This window comes from Vombatus ursinus, unplaced genomic scaffold (assembly GCF_900497805.2).
Source record: "Vombatus ursinus unplaced genomic scaffold, bare-nosed wombat genome assembly UNPS02014837.1, whole genome shotgun sequence".
NCBI lineage: Eukaryota > Metazoa > Chordata > Mammalia > Diprotodontia > Vombatidae > Vombatus > Vombatus ursinus.
In genome coordinates this window covers 2,305,926-2,321,870 of record NW_020954615.1, presented here as the reverse complement: position 1 = coordinate 2,321,870, position 15,945 = coordinate 2,305,926, and the positions used below count along the sequence as shown (strand labels likewise).

At 44.4% G+C, this 15,945-nt stretch overlaps 1 protein-coding gene across 5 annotated transcripts in view; it reads left to right on the top strand.

Annotated features, from left to right (window-relative positions):
* SFXN5 (sideroflexin 5) overlaps positions 1–15,945 on the top strand; it is a 206,060-nt gene that overhangs the window by 88,294 nt on the left and 101,821 nt on the right. For all 5 annotated transcript variants that reach the window (XM_027840006.1, XM_027840008.1, XM_027840010.1 and 2 more), the window contains 3 exons: positions 10,562–10,615; positions 13,193–13,249; positions 14,402–14,467. In XM_027840006.1, the coding sequence (XP_027695807.1) occupies positions 10,562–10,615; positions 13,193–13,249; positions 14,402–14,467 (177 nt within the window). The remainder of the gene's footprint in view (positions 1–10,561; positions 10,616–13,192; positions 13,250–14,401; positions 14,468–15,945) is intronic.

Below are 15,945 nucleotides of genomic sequence, written 5' to 3'. Positions count from 1 at the left end.
AAAAAAAAAAAAAAAAAAAAAAAAAAAAAAAAAAAAAAAAAAAAAGAATACTGTTTCGGCAGCTATGTAAAGAGCAGATTGGAGAGGCAGAGACTGGAGGCAGGGAACTCAATTGGAAGGCTATTTCAATAGTCAAGGTGAGCGGTGCTGAGGACCTAATCTTGACTGGTGGTCATGTGATTGGCTATGGGGGATGAGTTGGAGTGAAAGAACTTAAAGAGGCTGACTGAGGGTGACTGTGTATCCTTTTTTATGGGAACTAATGTGCTTTTCATGGAACCGCAGAATTGGAAAGGACTTTTGAGCCCATTTAGACTCAGTTGGGTTGGGCCTGAGCCCCAGTTAGCCATCCTGTACCTCACCATGAGTCTCCTCTTATAACATTCCTGATAAATAGTTATCTGGCCTCTTCTTGAATACTTCTGGTGAGGGAGGCGTCCCTTTCATTCCTCCCTTGGACAGCTCTCATTGTTGGGAAGCTTTTCCTGATATCTGCTCTAAATCTGCTTCTCTCCAATGTCTACTTATTGCTCCTAATTCTTTGCTTTATGGGAGCTGAGCAAAGCCAGTCCTTCTTCCATATGAGCATCCTTGAGATATTTGAAGGTCATTACAGTGCCTCTCCTAAGCCTTCCATTCTCCAGGCCAGACATCCCAGGTCCTTCTGGGGCAGGATATACAGTCCCCTCATCTTTCTTGCCTCCCTCCTCTGGGTCTTACCCAGCTTGTCAATGAACCTCCTTAAGTATGACAGAGAACTGAACCTAATGACCAAATAGGGTTTGGCCAGAGCACAGGATGGTGGGACAGTCACTTCTTACATTCTGGACACTCTGTATCTCTCTCTCTCTCTCTCTTTTTTTTTTTTTTAGGGCAGTTGGGGTTAAGTGACTTGCCCAGGGTCACACAGCTAGTAAGTGTCAAGTGTTTGGTCTGAGGCTGGATTTGAACTCAGGTCCTCCTGACTTCAGGGCCTGTGCTCTATCCACTGCACCACCTAGCTGCCCCCACTCTGTGTCTCAATGCAGCCTATGATCATGAAGTCCAACCCTTTTGATTTACAAATGAGAAAATGGAGGCCTAGGTTGGCAACTTGACTTACTGTGGTTACACAGGTAATTAGTAGCTAAGGTATTCTGACTCTAAATCTAATGATCTCTCTACTCCAGGCTGCCATCTCCTGGGTGGGAGTGGGGATGGCAGCTCTCCTAATTCACCTGTATCACCTGCTTTGGATTAGGGTCCCCCCAAACATCCTATCAGTCATCAGTCAGACTTGGAGCTCTCTGAGGGCAGGACTTATGGTTTTGCCATCAGAACAATGACTCCCCGAAGTTGGGGTTTATGTCTCCCTGAGACAAGGACTTTGGATTCTATTTATTTTGTGTCTTCATATTTCTTGTTTCCCCTCCCCCAACCACCTAGAACACACATTGTGGTATAACGAGTAGAGTCAAGAAGACCTACATTCAAATCCTACTTCTGACCGTTATTAGCTGTATGATCCTGGGCTCAGCTCTCTGAGACTCAGTTTCCTCATTCATAAAATGGAAGTGTAGTATGTATACACTAAAGGCAGCATGAATGTATCTCATAGAGCTAGTGTGAGAATCAAATGAGATTGTGATAAGTAACAGCTAGTCTGACTTACATGCATGAAGACATTTGAGCTTCATAAGACTCTGTGAGGTAGGTACTCCATTTTGCAAATGAGAAACCTGGGGCTCTGAGTGGTTAAATGACTATGACCTATGGCCACACAGCTGGTAGGTGTCAGAGGTGAGAGTTGAACCTAGGTATCTAGCAGTCTTTCTGCCACAACACTTTGCCTCTATTAATTGTACTATTGACTCTACATTTTCCCTCCATCACTCTTGTATCTGAGAGCCCTACTCATGGAATTCTTCCCCGTATTTGATCTAAATTCCACCTGCTTTAGCTTAATCACAATTGTTCCTGTCCTGTCCCCATTGGAAAGGGAACCCAGCCATTTTATTTTGAACACAATCTCTTTCTCCATTTCCTTCCCTCTCCCTCACCTCTTCTTCCCCTCTCCTCCTTTTCCCTTCTTTCTCTCCCTTCCTCTTCCACTCTACTCCTCTTCCTCTCTCTCCCTCTTTCCATCTCTTCTTCTTCCCCTCTTTTCCTCTTACCCTTTCTTCATCTTCCTCTCTCATTCTCCTCTATGGAACAGATAATTCAAGGTCCCTTCCCAAGGATCTACATATCTGTAGAGTTGGAAGGGACTTCAGAAATCATCTAGCTAAACCTCTTCATTTTATAGATGAGGAAACTGAGACCCAGAGAGGTTCAATGACTTGTCCCAATCACACAGATATTACATGACTGAGCAAGGATTCAAACCTAGAGTCTGACTCCACTGCCCCTTTTTTTCTCACCTCCTGTCCTGAGATGCTCCTTCTTCAAGCTTTCAACACTTCACTTCATTTGCTATTCTCCTAAAATTGTAATTAGCATGCCTGATCTGAAAGTGGGCTTTCTCATATTCTGAATTTCTTCAGTGTCTGGGTTCTGATGGATTAGATCTCCTTGAGAAGGCTAGTCCCTTCCATTATGCAGATCACAGCCCATCTTGCCTACTCCTCCTCCACAATTCCTTGGTGACTGTAGGATGTGACCCACACCTGCCACGTCTCCATTGTTTTCTGTGAGTTTTAAATTTTCAGTCATTGGGTTCCACATCTCACAGCCAAAAAATACCCCTGCTAGACTGGTGGCATTAAAAAGATGGGCTTTAGATTTAGGGATAAGTTTGGGGGTATCAGCACTCAGAAGGAAATAAGGCCATAGTGCCTTCAGCCATGTGTCCAACTGGCCACACAGGGGCCCTGGAAGTGGGGACTGGACATTTCACATTTCACATACCTATGGTTAGACATTCAGTAAGAACCTTAAAAATGGTGCTCAAAGGACTGACAGAATGAATCAGAAAGAATCAGAGGATCTGGGTTCAAAACCTACCACTGACACTTTCCTACTTGGGTGACCTTGGGCAATTACTCAGCTTCCTCTATCTATAAGGTCAGTATGGCAAGTTGTGTTCCCATTTGACAGGTGAGGAAACTGAGGCCCAGAACATGTCTATTACTGGGAACCACCTAGCCCTACAGTTGGAAACCCAGTTCAAAGTTTGCCAGTAACACTTTACCTAATAGAATCCTAGATAGGGATTTCTATCTTCTGAATTTTTTAAATAAAATTTTCTTTTCTTCAATTGGCTAAAATCTGCCTTCTTATATTCTAATTTATTATACCTGTCCTTGGATGAAAACATGAGAGGCCTACTTATCAAATATATCTGTTCAAACTACCTTTTTCAGGCTAGAGTGCAGGATGGAACTAGAGAATAAATATGGAACAATTTGCAAACCCTCAAGCACTATATGTTAGTTGTTATTATCTTGATTGAAACCAGTGAGGTGAAAATGATTAAGAATAAATGTAAACTTTTGAGTCTGGGTTCAAGAAATAATTTGTACAGATACTGATGGAGATAGTGGAGTGCAGTGTAAAACATGGGTGGATCTGGAGTCAGAGGCCCTGGGTTTGGGATGCAGTCTCTTTATCTTTTTCAGCCTCAGTTTCCTCATCTGTGAAATGGAGATAGTAATACTTGTGATAACTTCCTCACAGGGTTGCTGTGAGGAAAACATTTTGTAACCTGGAAAGTGCTAGACGAAGGGGAGTGATTATGATTTGATGGCACATTTCCACAGGCAGTGGCCAGATCTGTAGGGCTAGTCACAGAAATGGACCTTTAATAAAAGATGGGGGAATAATAATAATATTTACATAATGCTTTAAGGTTTGCAACTACAACTATTATCTCATTTGATCCTCACAACAACTCTGGGACATAGGTGCTACTATTATCCCCATTTTACAGATGAAAAAACTGAGACAGATGAGGTTGATTTGCCTAGGGTCATACAGCCAATAAGTATCTAAGGCTGGAGTTGAATTCAGATCTTCCTGCCTACAGTGCTCCATCCTCTATACTACATAGCTACCTCAAGAAGAAAATGATGATGGTGGTAGCTGTTAGTAGGTTGTAATCAGTTCCTGCCTGGAGCAGAAGGAACTGGTTAATAAGTTAGAAGGTGGAAATACATGATATGTGCAGGGACAGTGAAAGAAACTGTTGGACAGATTAGGTGGGAGCAAGATTATTAGAGGATCATTTTAAGGGCAGAGATAATCCTGACAATTCATTTTGTTTTATTACTGTCCTTTGTTTTTATATCACCTTTATTTATTTATTTATTTTTTAACATTTTGTAGATGGGAAACTTAAGCAAAGGGTGAATAAGTACATAGTCAATAAACTTTTGTTAAGTACCTCCTCTGTGTCAAGCACAATGCTAAACACTAGGAATACAAAGAAAGGAAAAAGGCAGTCCCTGTTCTAAAGGAGCTCACAATATAATGGAGGAGACAACATGTCATCAACATATACAAACACACTATTTACAGGATAAATAGGAAATAATCCAACATAGAGATGTCCCTAGAATGAAAGGGGATCAGGAAAGGTTTCCTCTTGTAGAAGCTGAAACTTGAAGGAAATCAGAAGGCAGGAATGAGGAGATAGGCATTCCTGGCATAGGGAACAACCAGAGAACATACCTGAGTCTGTTGATGGAGTGTCTTGTTTGAGAAGCCTCAAAGGGGTCAGTGTCACTGGACTGCCGGGTATGGGTGTGTGTGTGGGGGAGGTTATAAGAAAACAGGAAAGGGGTAGGGTGAGGGGGAGACAAGTTGTGAAGGGCTTTGAATGCCAAACAGACTTTTATATTTGATTCTGGAGGTGATAGGGAGCCAATAACAGGACAGAGAGACCTTGTTATTGAATGGGGGGTGGTTGTGACATGATCATCTGCACTTTCAGGAGATCAATTTGACAGCTGGATAGAGGATGGACAGAAGAAGGAAGAAAGTTAAGGCAGGCAGACCCCCCCCCCCCACCACAGCAGGTACTGCAGTAGTCCAGGCATGAGGTGATGAGGGTCTGCAACAGGGTTGGAATAGTGTCAGAGGAGAAAAGGGGGCATAATGGAGAGACACTGCAGAGATGAAATCAAGAGAGGTTGTAGAGGTGAAAGCAACAAGAGAGGCTGTGGGGTGTGTGAAATCAACAAGAGAGGCCATAGAGGTGAAAGCAACAAGAGAGGTTGTAGAGGTGAAATCAACAAGAGAGGCTGTAGAGATGCAAGCAACAAGAGAGGCTATGGGGAGGGTGAAATCAACAAGAGAAGCTGTAGAGGTGAAATCAACAAGAGAGGCTGTAGAGGTGAAATCAACAAGAGAGGCTCTGTGTGTGTGTGTGTGTGTGTGTGTGTGTTGGGGGGGTGAAATCAACAAGAGAGGCTCTGTGTGTGTGTGTGTGTGTGTGTGTGTGTTTGGGGGGGGTGAAATCAACAAGAGAGGCTGTAGAGGTGAAAGCAACAAGAGAGGCTGGGGGAGGGGGCAGGGTTGAAATCTACAAGAGAAACTGTAGAGGTGACATCTATAAGAGATGCTGCAAAGAAAAAATTGACAGGCCTTGATAACATATTGGATATAAGGGGTGAGAGACTGAGGAATCCAGGATGACTCCTAGGTTACAAATTATCATTACATATTAATAAAATAGCTAGCACTTTAAAGTGAGGCAATTGGGGTTAAGTGACTTGCCCAGAGTTACACAGCTAGTGAACATTATGTGTCTGAGGCCAGATTTGAACTCAGGTCCTCCTGACTCCAGGGCTGGCGCTCTATCCACTGTGCCCCCTAGCTGCCCCGCTTTAATATATTATCTCGTGTGATCTTCAAAGCAACCGTTTTAGGTAGGTGCTCTTATTATCCCCATTTTACAGATTAAGAGATTGAGGCTGAGAGAATTTAGTAGCTTGCCCAAATCACACAGCCAGTAAGTGTCTGAGGGAGAATTTGAACTCAGGGCTTCCTGACTCTGGGGGTGGGGTAGGTGCTTGTTGTATTGAATTGAATTGACTGGGCTAATGGTTGTGTCTCCTGCCTGACTCCTTTGTCTTCCTATCACAACACATCATTTCCATCATCCTTCCCTTATAGCCCAGGGGTATCTCCAGCTCCCTGCCTCACCCACCCCCCCACTTCCCCCCAGCTTCAGACTCTCTGGACTACAGAGCAAGGGCAGGAGAAACCCAGCCCTGTTTTGCTGCAGCCCCAGTGAAGTCGTCCCCCTCCCATCTATCTTCCCTTCCCCCTCCCCATCCACCATGCTCTGGAAAGGGCAGCGAGCGGGAGCGTGGGTGGATTGCACCCAGAGATATACATCTGAGAACTGAAGAGAACACTTTATTTTAGATTTGGGCTTTTTTTTTTTTCTTTTTAAAGGGAAGTTATAAAATATCTCCTCTTGCTTCTTCTCTGAGTGTGCAGATGGTTCTGTGTTTCTGCCTAATAGGGGATAAAACTGCCAGTGGCTGGCTGCCCTTGCTATCCCCAGATAGACTCTGAGCTCCTCCAGGGCAAGGACCCTGTTAATCAACAAGCGTTTATTTGGTGGCTGGCTCTGGGCTAGGCACTAGGGAGACAAAGACAAAAGGGAGGCTGTCCCTGCCCTCAAGGAGCTTATATTCAACTGGAGTAGGTGCTCTGTGTGGGGGGTGGGGGTGGGGGAGAGTATATCAGAGAGTGGTGGGTAGGGAAAGAAGCTTTGGAGTAACAGAGCTTGTGAGTGGAGCCATTGGGCAGCGAATTGTCATGCCTTTTCCAGAGCCTTTCCTAAAACTGCCACAATTACACACACACACACACACACACACACACACACACACACACACCCCTGCAAGAAGTAGAAAGTGGAAGGGAGTGGGCATACACGAAGAAGGGCAGGACAGATGGCAAGGTGCCAGCCTGCTGTCCTAGTGGAAGCCTAGATGGGATTGCTCTAGCATGGGGCCACCTAGATATAATAGAGAATATTGTGAAGGATTGACTCACTCATTCTCCAGTTGTGAGCAGCTGGGGCTCAGCATGGATCTTTTTTTTGTTGTTGTTGTTGTTAGGCAATGGGGTTAAGTGACTTGCCCAGGGTCACACAGCTAGTAAGTGTTTTGTGTCTGAGGCCGGATCTGAACTCAGGTCCTCCTGATTCCAAGGCTGGAGCTCTCTCCACTGTGCCACCTAGCTGCCCCTCAGCATTGATCTTTGATTACTCCTTCCTACCCCCAGAATCTTCAGTGGCTTCCTGTCCCTGATCTGTCCCATTCAACCAAACATTCAGGTGTCCCTGCTCTATGTACTGAGGCGACTTTATAGGCTCCTAGCATCAAGGATCATCTAGTCCAACTACTTATTTGATTTTTTTATTTGATTTTATTTTTTTGTGAGGCAATTGGGTTAAGTGACTTGCCCAGGGTCACACAGCCAGTGAGTATCTTGTGTCTGAGGGCAGATTTGAACTCAGGTCCTCCTGACTCCAGGGCTGGTGCTCTATCCACTGTGCTACCTAGCTGACCCCCCCAACTACTTATTTTTTACAAATGAGGAAACTGAGGCACAGAAGGGCAAGTAAGTGACACAGCTAGGATTCTCTGACTCCAGGCTCAGCATTCCTGCCCCCAAACCTTGGGGCATCACTTCTGTTACTCCCTGGTACATAACCTGTGCTTCAACCAGGCCTATCTCTTCATTGGCCCCCAAGTCTGGGGGGCACATGATGCTTATTCCTGTCTCCATACTTTTCTTTTCTCGTGCTATGTCCAATGCCCAGACTTTTCAACTTGCCTTCCTCCCACACCTTTCACCAGTCTTATTCATCCTTTAAGCCCTGCATCTTCTGACTACTCTGGCCCATATATTATGGGACCTGAGATCTAGGTAAATGACCTTAGAGGGCATCTGGCCAATCCCCTTCATTTTCCACCTTTATGGAAGTCATTGATTCTGAAAGGGTGAGGCCCAGTGAGAACTTTGTCCTTGGGTAGCTGAAGCATCCAGAGCTTCCAGCATGAACATCTGACCTAGGCAGAGATACCCGGAGGCATAGATGTCTTGGGTTAGCCATAAGACCTATGTAGGGAAGTATTAGTTTGTGGTGTTTGTAAGCGAGTCTCCCTTTCCTTAACCATTCCTCCCCACCCCCACTATGTAAAAGAGATCAGAGGTACAGATAATACCTAACAGCAGTTAATCAAAAACTGCATTTATATTTAATTTAGCTTTGGAATATAACCAGAGGCACAAATTCTCTCTCCTCCTCCCCCTCCTTTCCTCCTTCCCTTTCTCTCTCTTTCCTTTCTCCCTCTTCCTCTCCCTCCCCTTTGCCCCCTCCCTTCTTCTCTCTCCCTTTCTTTCTCTCTCTATCCTTTTCTTCCCTCTCCATTTTCTCTCTTGGGAAGGACTGGGAGATAAAGAAGGAGAAGGTCCTGGGTCTCCAAAGAATAAGCCACAAAATAATTAATAACTTTACATATGTCACATTATGTTCAAGAGGAAAGAATTCAAGACAAGAAAAGGGCCTTAATGATCTCTCCATCTAACTCCACAGTTTTACTTTACATTTACATCCTGTGGCTCTTTGTGTATATAAACATTTGTATGTTGTCTCTCTGTTAGAAAGGAAGATTTTTGAGGACAGGGATGGTATTCTGGCATGGTGTCTCGCATGGGAGTAAGCCCTTAATAAATGCTTGTTGACTGACTGACTTGAAATTAGCTATGTAATGGCACTTGTAGGATCAGAGCTCAAAATTGACCTTGGATCTCACAATTTTAGGGCTAGGATAGGATGCAGGACTGGACGTGTGACATCAGTGGCTCAGGGAGCTCTCCCCCATGAGGAAATGCCCTCAACTGAGGTAGATTGACTCCTTTGCAACTTATCTTTTTAAAGACCTAGTTGCTTAGGGTACTTAGAGGTTAAGTGACTTGCCCAAGATCTTCCAGACAGAAAGTCTCAGAAGCAGAACATTTTTCTAGCCTTAGTTTTTGGTTGGGGAGTTGAATATTGCAGGGTAACTTCTAATAGAAGTTGTAAAGTGGCTTTAAGCTTACGATATTTAATCCGATGTGGGCCAAGAAGTACATGTGTGTGTCTGAACCATTTATTTTTTTTTAATGTTTAAAACATGGTTTACTAATGTGGCTGACAGTGTGTAGGGTTTGATGTACTATGCAATACTGGATGTTTACACTTGTTCCTTGTGGAAAATTCTTGCCAAGAGAGCAATCTTATGTATCAGAGTAATAAATAAGTCAATATGTGTCTGAGGCTGTACACGTTTTCCCCATATGCGATTATATTTTGTATATGGTACATGGCACCCAAACACAGGCGAAAGGTGAAATTGTCATATGTATGGAAGCATCTGTTACAATTACAAACCGTAGCTCATGTCAAGATCAACCAGTTAATCTTGACTTCCACAAAAGGCTACATTAATGGCCTATCTCATTAGGACAAATATAAATTTTCAGGATTATTACCAGTAGAAGCACCATTCGGGACGGGTAATTATCAGTTCTTCAAATATATCTGTAAGGTTAATTTACAAACCAATTAGTTACATTCTTCTTCATCAATGTGTACATTAGCCAGACTCTAGTGGCTAATGTCAAGATTGTCAGGCCAACCTTGATATTAAGGAAATTAGAATTTATGTCATGCCTCCTACGTGCCAAGCACTGTGCTAAGCTTTTTTTTTTTTTTGTTTGTTTGTTTGCCAATACTGTTTCATTTGACCTTGACATGGGAGCTATGGTTATCCCCGTTTTACAGTTGAGGAAACTGGGACAAACAGAGTGAAAGTGACTTGTCCAGGATGGCATAGCTGGTGAGTGTATGAGGCTGAATTTGAACTCAGGTCTTCTGTCTCCAGACCCAGTGCTCTATCCACTTCACCACAAGCTGCTTCTCATTAAGTCTGTGCTTGGCCTTCAGATCATATTTGTACTAGCTATCTTTCATCACAGGGCAGCGAGGTGGCGCAAGGGATAGTTGTGTGACCCTGGGTAAATCACCTAACCTTGTTTGCCTCAGTTTCCTCATCTGTAAAATGAGCTGGAGAAGGAACTACTCTAGTATCTTTGCCAAGAAAACCCCAAATGGGTCCATGAGGAGTCAGACATGACTGAAATGATTGACATCTTTCATTATATCATCTCAATGACATCTTTTATCGTATCATTTCAAAATCAACAACATCCTGGTTAAAGCAGCTAAACCTTGGAACAATTATTATAAAGAAATTATTGTAAATAATACAGTTATGCCCCGCCCCACACTTTGCCTTTGGGCCATACTTTATATATAATGTTCTCATCCCTTACCCCATTTACTCCTCATAAGAAGTCATCAGAGATAGAGGGAATGTTATTTCCTGCATTTTCATGATTAAAAGAGTGGAGTTCTTTGTATTTCAATACCCGGTCTCTCCCAGAGGAAGGCATTTGAGGAGGGGTGTCAGAGGCCTCCCCAACCCCTTCTCTAAAAGCCAGAGCGCCCGCCCCCCCCTGCCCCATCCCCAAAGACCAGAAGCAGCAGTGTCTTCATTCTCTTCTCTCTCTCTACCAGGTTGTTGGCCTCCTCCTGCCCAACCAGACCCTGGCCTCCACCATCTTCTGGCAGGTAACTCTTTCCCAGAATTCTCCAGGAGGTGGGTCCCAAACATTCAACAACAAATACCAACGTAAGCACTTCCTGCGCAGGAAGCCCTCCTCATTCTGTTTGACAGCCTCTTTTTGTAGCCCCATTAAAGAGAAAAATCAATTGACAATCGACAAACCTTGATTAAATACCTACTTTGTGCCACACATTGTTGGGGACACCAAAGACTGAAATCATCCTGCCTTCTGTTTGCCCCGGCTGCCCTCCCTCCCAGGAATCCTCTCGCTTCTCACCTCTGCTTCCTGGCTTCCTTTAGGTCTCACCTCCAAGCCCACCTTAGGAGAAGGCCTTTCCTGGTCCCTTTCCTCTGGTGAGATATCCCCCATGTAGACATAGTTTACCTGTGTCTTCTCAGATAGAATGGAAAGTCCTTTATGGTAGGGGTCTGTCCTTGCCTTTCCCTATGCTTATTCCTGGTGCTTAGCACTCTGTCTGGTATATAGTAAGTGCTTAATAAATGCATGTTGCCTGACTGCTGGGAGAGATAGCCTGTACATAGTTAAAGGATAAGGACTGGACTTGTAATTTCATTAGTATAGGGAGCAAGCTCCCTCTACCAATGCAGGTCACCACCTTCTCTGCAACTGAGAGTCTTAGAAGATTGTCTAACGTACTCAGAGGTTAAGTGACTTACCCAGGGTCACACAGCTAGTAAGTGTCTAAAACCAGTTTGTAACTCAGCAAGATGAGTTTTCCTGACTCCAGGCCTAGCGCTCTATTTACCGCACTACACACACACACACACACACACACACACACACACACACACGCACACGCATACGCACACGCACATGCACACGCACACGTGCACAGGGTCATAGGTAAGGAGCAGGGAGGATTGGACCCTGAGGGGTGTCCATGAAGTGTTGAGAACCATCAAGTGTTATCCTGACCCATCCATGCAGTGCTGCCTGAAATCGGGGGTTTGCACTGAATCCCCTCCTGACACTCTTCTAGCCCCCAAGCTCCCACTTAGAGGAGGAATAGCATTTGGGGCAGCAGAGCCCTCACTCCTCCTCACCCTCAGAGTCAGGACAGGTTTAGGGAGGGCAGACTCATTTGACTCACAGCCCAAGCTGCAACTAATGAGGAAGGTAAGGCCGTCTTCCCCCATCCCCTCAGCACCACCTGGGCTGCCTCTCTTGGCCAATCACATTACAAATGCATTAGAAAACCAGGTGCAATCAGGTTTTTAAATCTTTCTTTTGGGTAGTGTAGACTTTCGCTCTCTTACAGCTGATTGAGAATTAAACTCTGTGTGTGTGTCTGTGTGTGTCTGTGTGTGTGTCTGTAGTGGGGTACAGGGTGTGACTCCCCTAAAGAAATTGAAGGTAAGGGGTTTCCAGTTAGTCTCCTCCTAGAAGTGCCCACCCTTCCATCAGCTGAGCCTTTCTTAAGAGGTTCAGGGCCTGTGATCACTCCCACGTGATTTTCGTGTCCCTCAGCCCTGAGAAAGGAGTTCAGTTCAACATTTATTGGTATTCCTGTACCAAGAAAGTAAGCAAGGCCCCACATAGGCCAAAATATTCAAAACAGCACTTTTTTGTGGCAGCAAAATACCTGCAAACAAAGTGAGACCCCATTGATTGGGGACCAGCTGAGCCCGTGGAAGCGCAGGAGAATGTGACCTTTTCTTGGCTTTGTAGAAAGCAGCAAATCCAAAGAATTCCGAGCACAGTGGGAAGGCTTGCATGAACTCATGTGAGCAGAGAGAGCAGAACCAGAAGAACGAGGACAAGAGGAGTTCTGGGTTCAGATTCCCTCCCTGCCTCTTACTGCCTGTGTGACTTTGGGCATGTCATTTCACAGGTGTGGTGGGGCAGATCGAATGCTGGCCTTAGAGGCGGAGTACCTGGCCTCAGGTCCTGCCTTGGGGTGTTTGCTGGGCCATTTGGGAAGTTAGTTAACCTCTTATTCCCTTCAGACAATTTTCTAAGAATATAAATCGCAAAGTCGTTGATCTGCTTTGGCAGTAGGGGTTTCAGTTGGGTGACTGGAGTCACGAAGATCAAGGTTCTTAGTAGCTGTGTGACCTTTGCTCAGCTAGGTGGTACAATAGATAGAACACTAGGCCTGGAGTCAGAAAGACCTGAGTTCAAATCTAGCCTCAGACACTTGCTAGCTGTGTGACCCTGAACAAGTCACTTAGCCTATGCCTGCCTCAATTTCCTCATCTGTAATTCCTAGATAATAGCACCTACCTCCCAGGGCCCTTGTGAGGATCACATGAGATAATGATTGTAAAGGGCTTACTTAGCTGACACATAGTAGGTGTATAATAAATGCTTGTTTGCTTTCTTCCCTCTTCTGCATTTAGTTCCTACAGGTCCTCCTACTCTTTTTAATTCCTTGTATCGGTTGTTTCTTACAGTGCAACATAATGCTATTACATGTGTAGGGAATTTGGGCCCCCACTTTTTTTCCCCAGTTGTTTTATTTCCACAAAAAGTGCTGCTTGGTTGGCCCGTGTGGATGGTCATGGCAGGAAGGGTGCTTCCCAGAAATGCTCCCTGATGACTCTTGTCTGTCTCTTTGCAGTGGCTGAACCAGAGTCACAATGCCTGCGTCAACTATGCAAACCGCAATGCGACCAAGGTGAGCTCACTCAGCCCTACTCCCACCGTGGCTGTGGGGACGGTGGGGACTGGAACTGGCCAACTTTGGCTCCTAGGCAGGACCAGACTTGTGGGAAGGCTGAGGAATACTTGTTTTTTTCTAGCTGTGCTGTGAAAGTCACCCCTCTCTTTCTACAGATTGATGCCTAAGATTCCACCATTAGTGATTTATTCCTTTGGATTGACCTTTGCTCCCTTTAGCCCACTTCTTCCCAGGAGAGGGGAACATATTAAGTCCCTAACTCCTTAGTGGCAATGAATTTGTCATATATTATCTTCATTGTTAGAAGAGTGTGGCGGTCTTAAGACTCCAAGAGTCTGGAGGTATGGTGCTCCTTGTGAGGAACAGTAGAAAGAGCATTAGATTTGGGTTCAGAGAACCAGGGTTCATATCTAGGCCCTGCTACCTTCTGCCTAGAAAGAGTACTGGATTTCAACTCAGTGCAACTGGATTTGAACCCCAGTTCTTTCGATTCCTAGTGGTGTGACCTTGGTCAAGTCACATTTCTATGCCTCAGTTTCTTCTTCTGTAAATGGAAGGGATTAGACCAGCTGACCTGTGAAGTTCCTTCTAATTCTAAATCTATGACACTATGATAAATGTCAGTTATTATTATTAATATTAACAGCTAATGTTATCTCTCACACTGACAAAAGTAAGGAGAGGTTAGTGGATACCTCCCACTGAAGGGGGGTTTGAACCCAGGACCTTGGACTCCAAATCTAGCACTCTCTCCACTCTATTATATCTGTGTTCCCCATAGTTACGTCTCTAGGAGCGGTCTGAACTTAGCTTTTGATTTCTGCTAGCTTTTTCCCATTCTCCTGTGCTATACTTTGTGTCTTGGCTTGCAGTCAAGACAGACTTGGGCTCCCATGCCACCTCTGATGCTTGCAAGCCCAGTAACCCAGGGCAAATCACCCTCTCTAAGCCTCCATTTTCTCATCTGAGAAATGGGGATAATGTAGTCCTTCTGTGGTGTCTACCTCACAGGGTTATCGTCATACTCAAATGAGGTCATGTATGACAAGTGCTTTGCAAATGTAAAATTACGATCATCTTGGTGGTGATGTCAAATCTGCTCTCCAGGGTTCCAGGTGCCAAGCTGAAAATTCTATCTCTGTTTTCCAGCCTTTGCCTGCATCCAAGTTCATCCAGGGCTACTTGGGAGCCGTCATAAGCGCTGTCTCAATCGCAGTGGGTAACACTTGTTTACGTTTTATTTGTTGTATTGAAATTGCTTTCTCTGTCTCCCTAATCTCGATCTTCTTGAACACATATGCCTCCCACCCTTCTCTAGGGGTGTCCTGAGTCCATTTCCAAAGGGGCACTGGGGACAAGAGCTTTCATCTGCTTTCAGGGGAGGTTTTCCTACTTTAATACAGCTCCTAAGAGAAGAGGGCACTCTGGCAAGGGTCGAGGGGGGACTACACAAAAGAAAGTAGAAGATCATACAATGTACCTCATGGAGGATGTTGGCGCAAAGGAGGAGAAGTGCCTCTCTTACCATGGGGAGGGGAGGGCATCGTCGCATGAAGGCATTTGTATTCCTAGTACCCGGCGCACAGTAGGTGCTGCAAACATGTTTCTTGACTATTGACTGAAAAGTCCCAGATGTAGGTTAGTGAATAAGGCAGGACTGACTGCTGAAAATTGAGGTAGAATCAGATCTGTCTTTGGCCTCTAGGGTGACCCATCCTCACCAGGGCAAAGAGGGAGCTAGCCTAGAATGGTTAATACACAAAAAAACCCTCATCTTGCCACTTTCTTGGTTCTTTCCTTCCTTAAGAGTCAGTGCTGAGTTGGGAGGGAAGACTACGACATCATCTGGAGGGGTGGAAATGATTAGCTCAGTGGTCTGGGCCCTTGGCCAGGTGAGTGGGTGGCAAAGCCAGGAGAGGAGCTCAGGTGTCCTGCCTTCCAGACCACATCGTTCTCGTCCTCTGTCCAGCTGAACAAAGGCTATGCCTGCCTCCATCAGGGTATTCTATGCGACAATGATGATGACTACGACATATCATTTATGTTATGAATAATACCAATAATTGTCATCCATAATATTTACCAATACAAATAATACTAATAAAAGAATATTAGCAGGATAGCAACTTGTCCTAGGACCATTTTTATCTGAACCCCATCAAAAAAGAGAAGAATGAGATATTAGTAACAGCAGCAGGAGCAACTCATATTTTTCTGGCCCTTTGGAAATACTCACAATATCTTCTTTTTGAAAAAAATTATCAGGTATTTTTCCCTCCCTTCCTCCTGAAAAAAAAAAAACAAAAAACAAAATCCTTGTAACAATATATATAGTATTGGCCAGGTCCAAAAAAATCTTACAGTACTTTTTTCCCAGTGGCTCTGAAAACACTGAGGCTTAGAGCTTAACAAATTTATCAGAGACATTACTAATATGTTCCAAAGTTCTGGACAGTTATATTGCTTTTTGCATTCTGGTGATCAGTTATTATTATCAGATTTTTTTTCTTAAGCTTTTTGTGTTCTTCTGGGAGACCTATGATTCTTAAGTTGTCTCTCTGCATCCTATTCTCAAGATCAATAATTTTTGCTTGTCTGGAGATCATGTTTGCTTGGAACATTATTGCTTTTTTGCTTCTCTCCTTCTAGATTAGCCTTCACTTCTGTATATTTGCATTCGCATTCCCAATTAG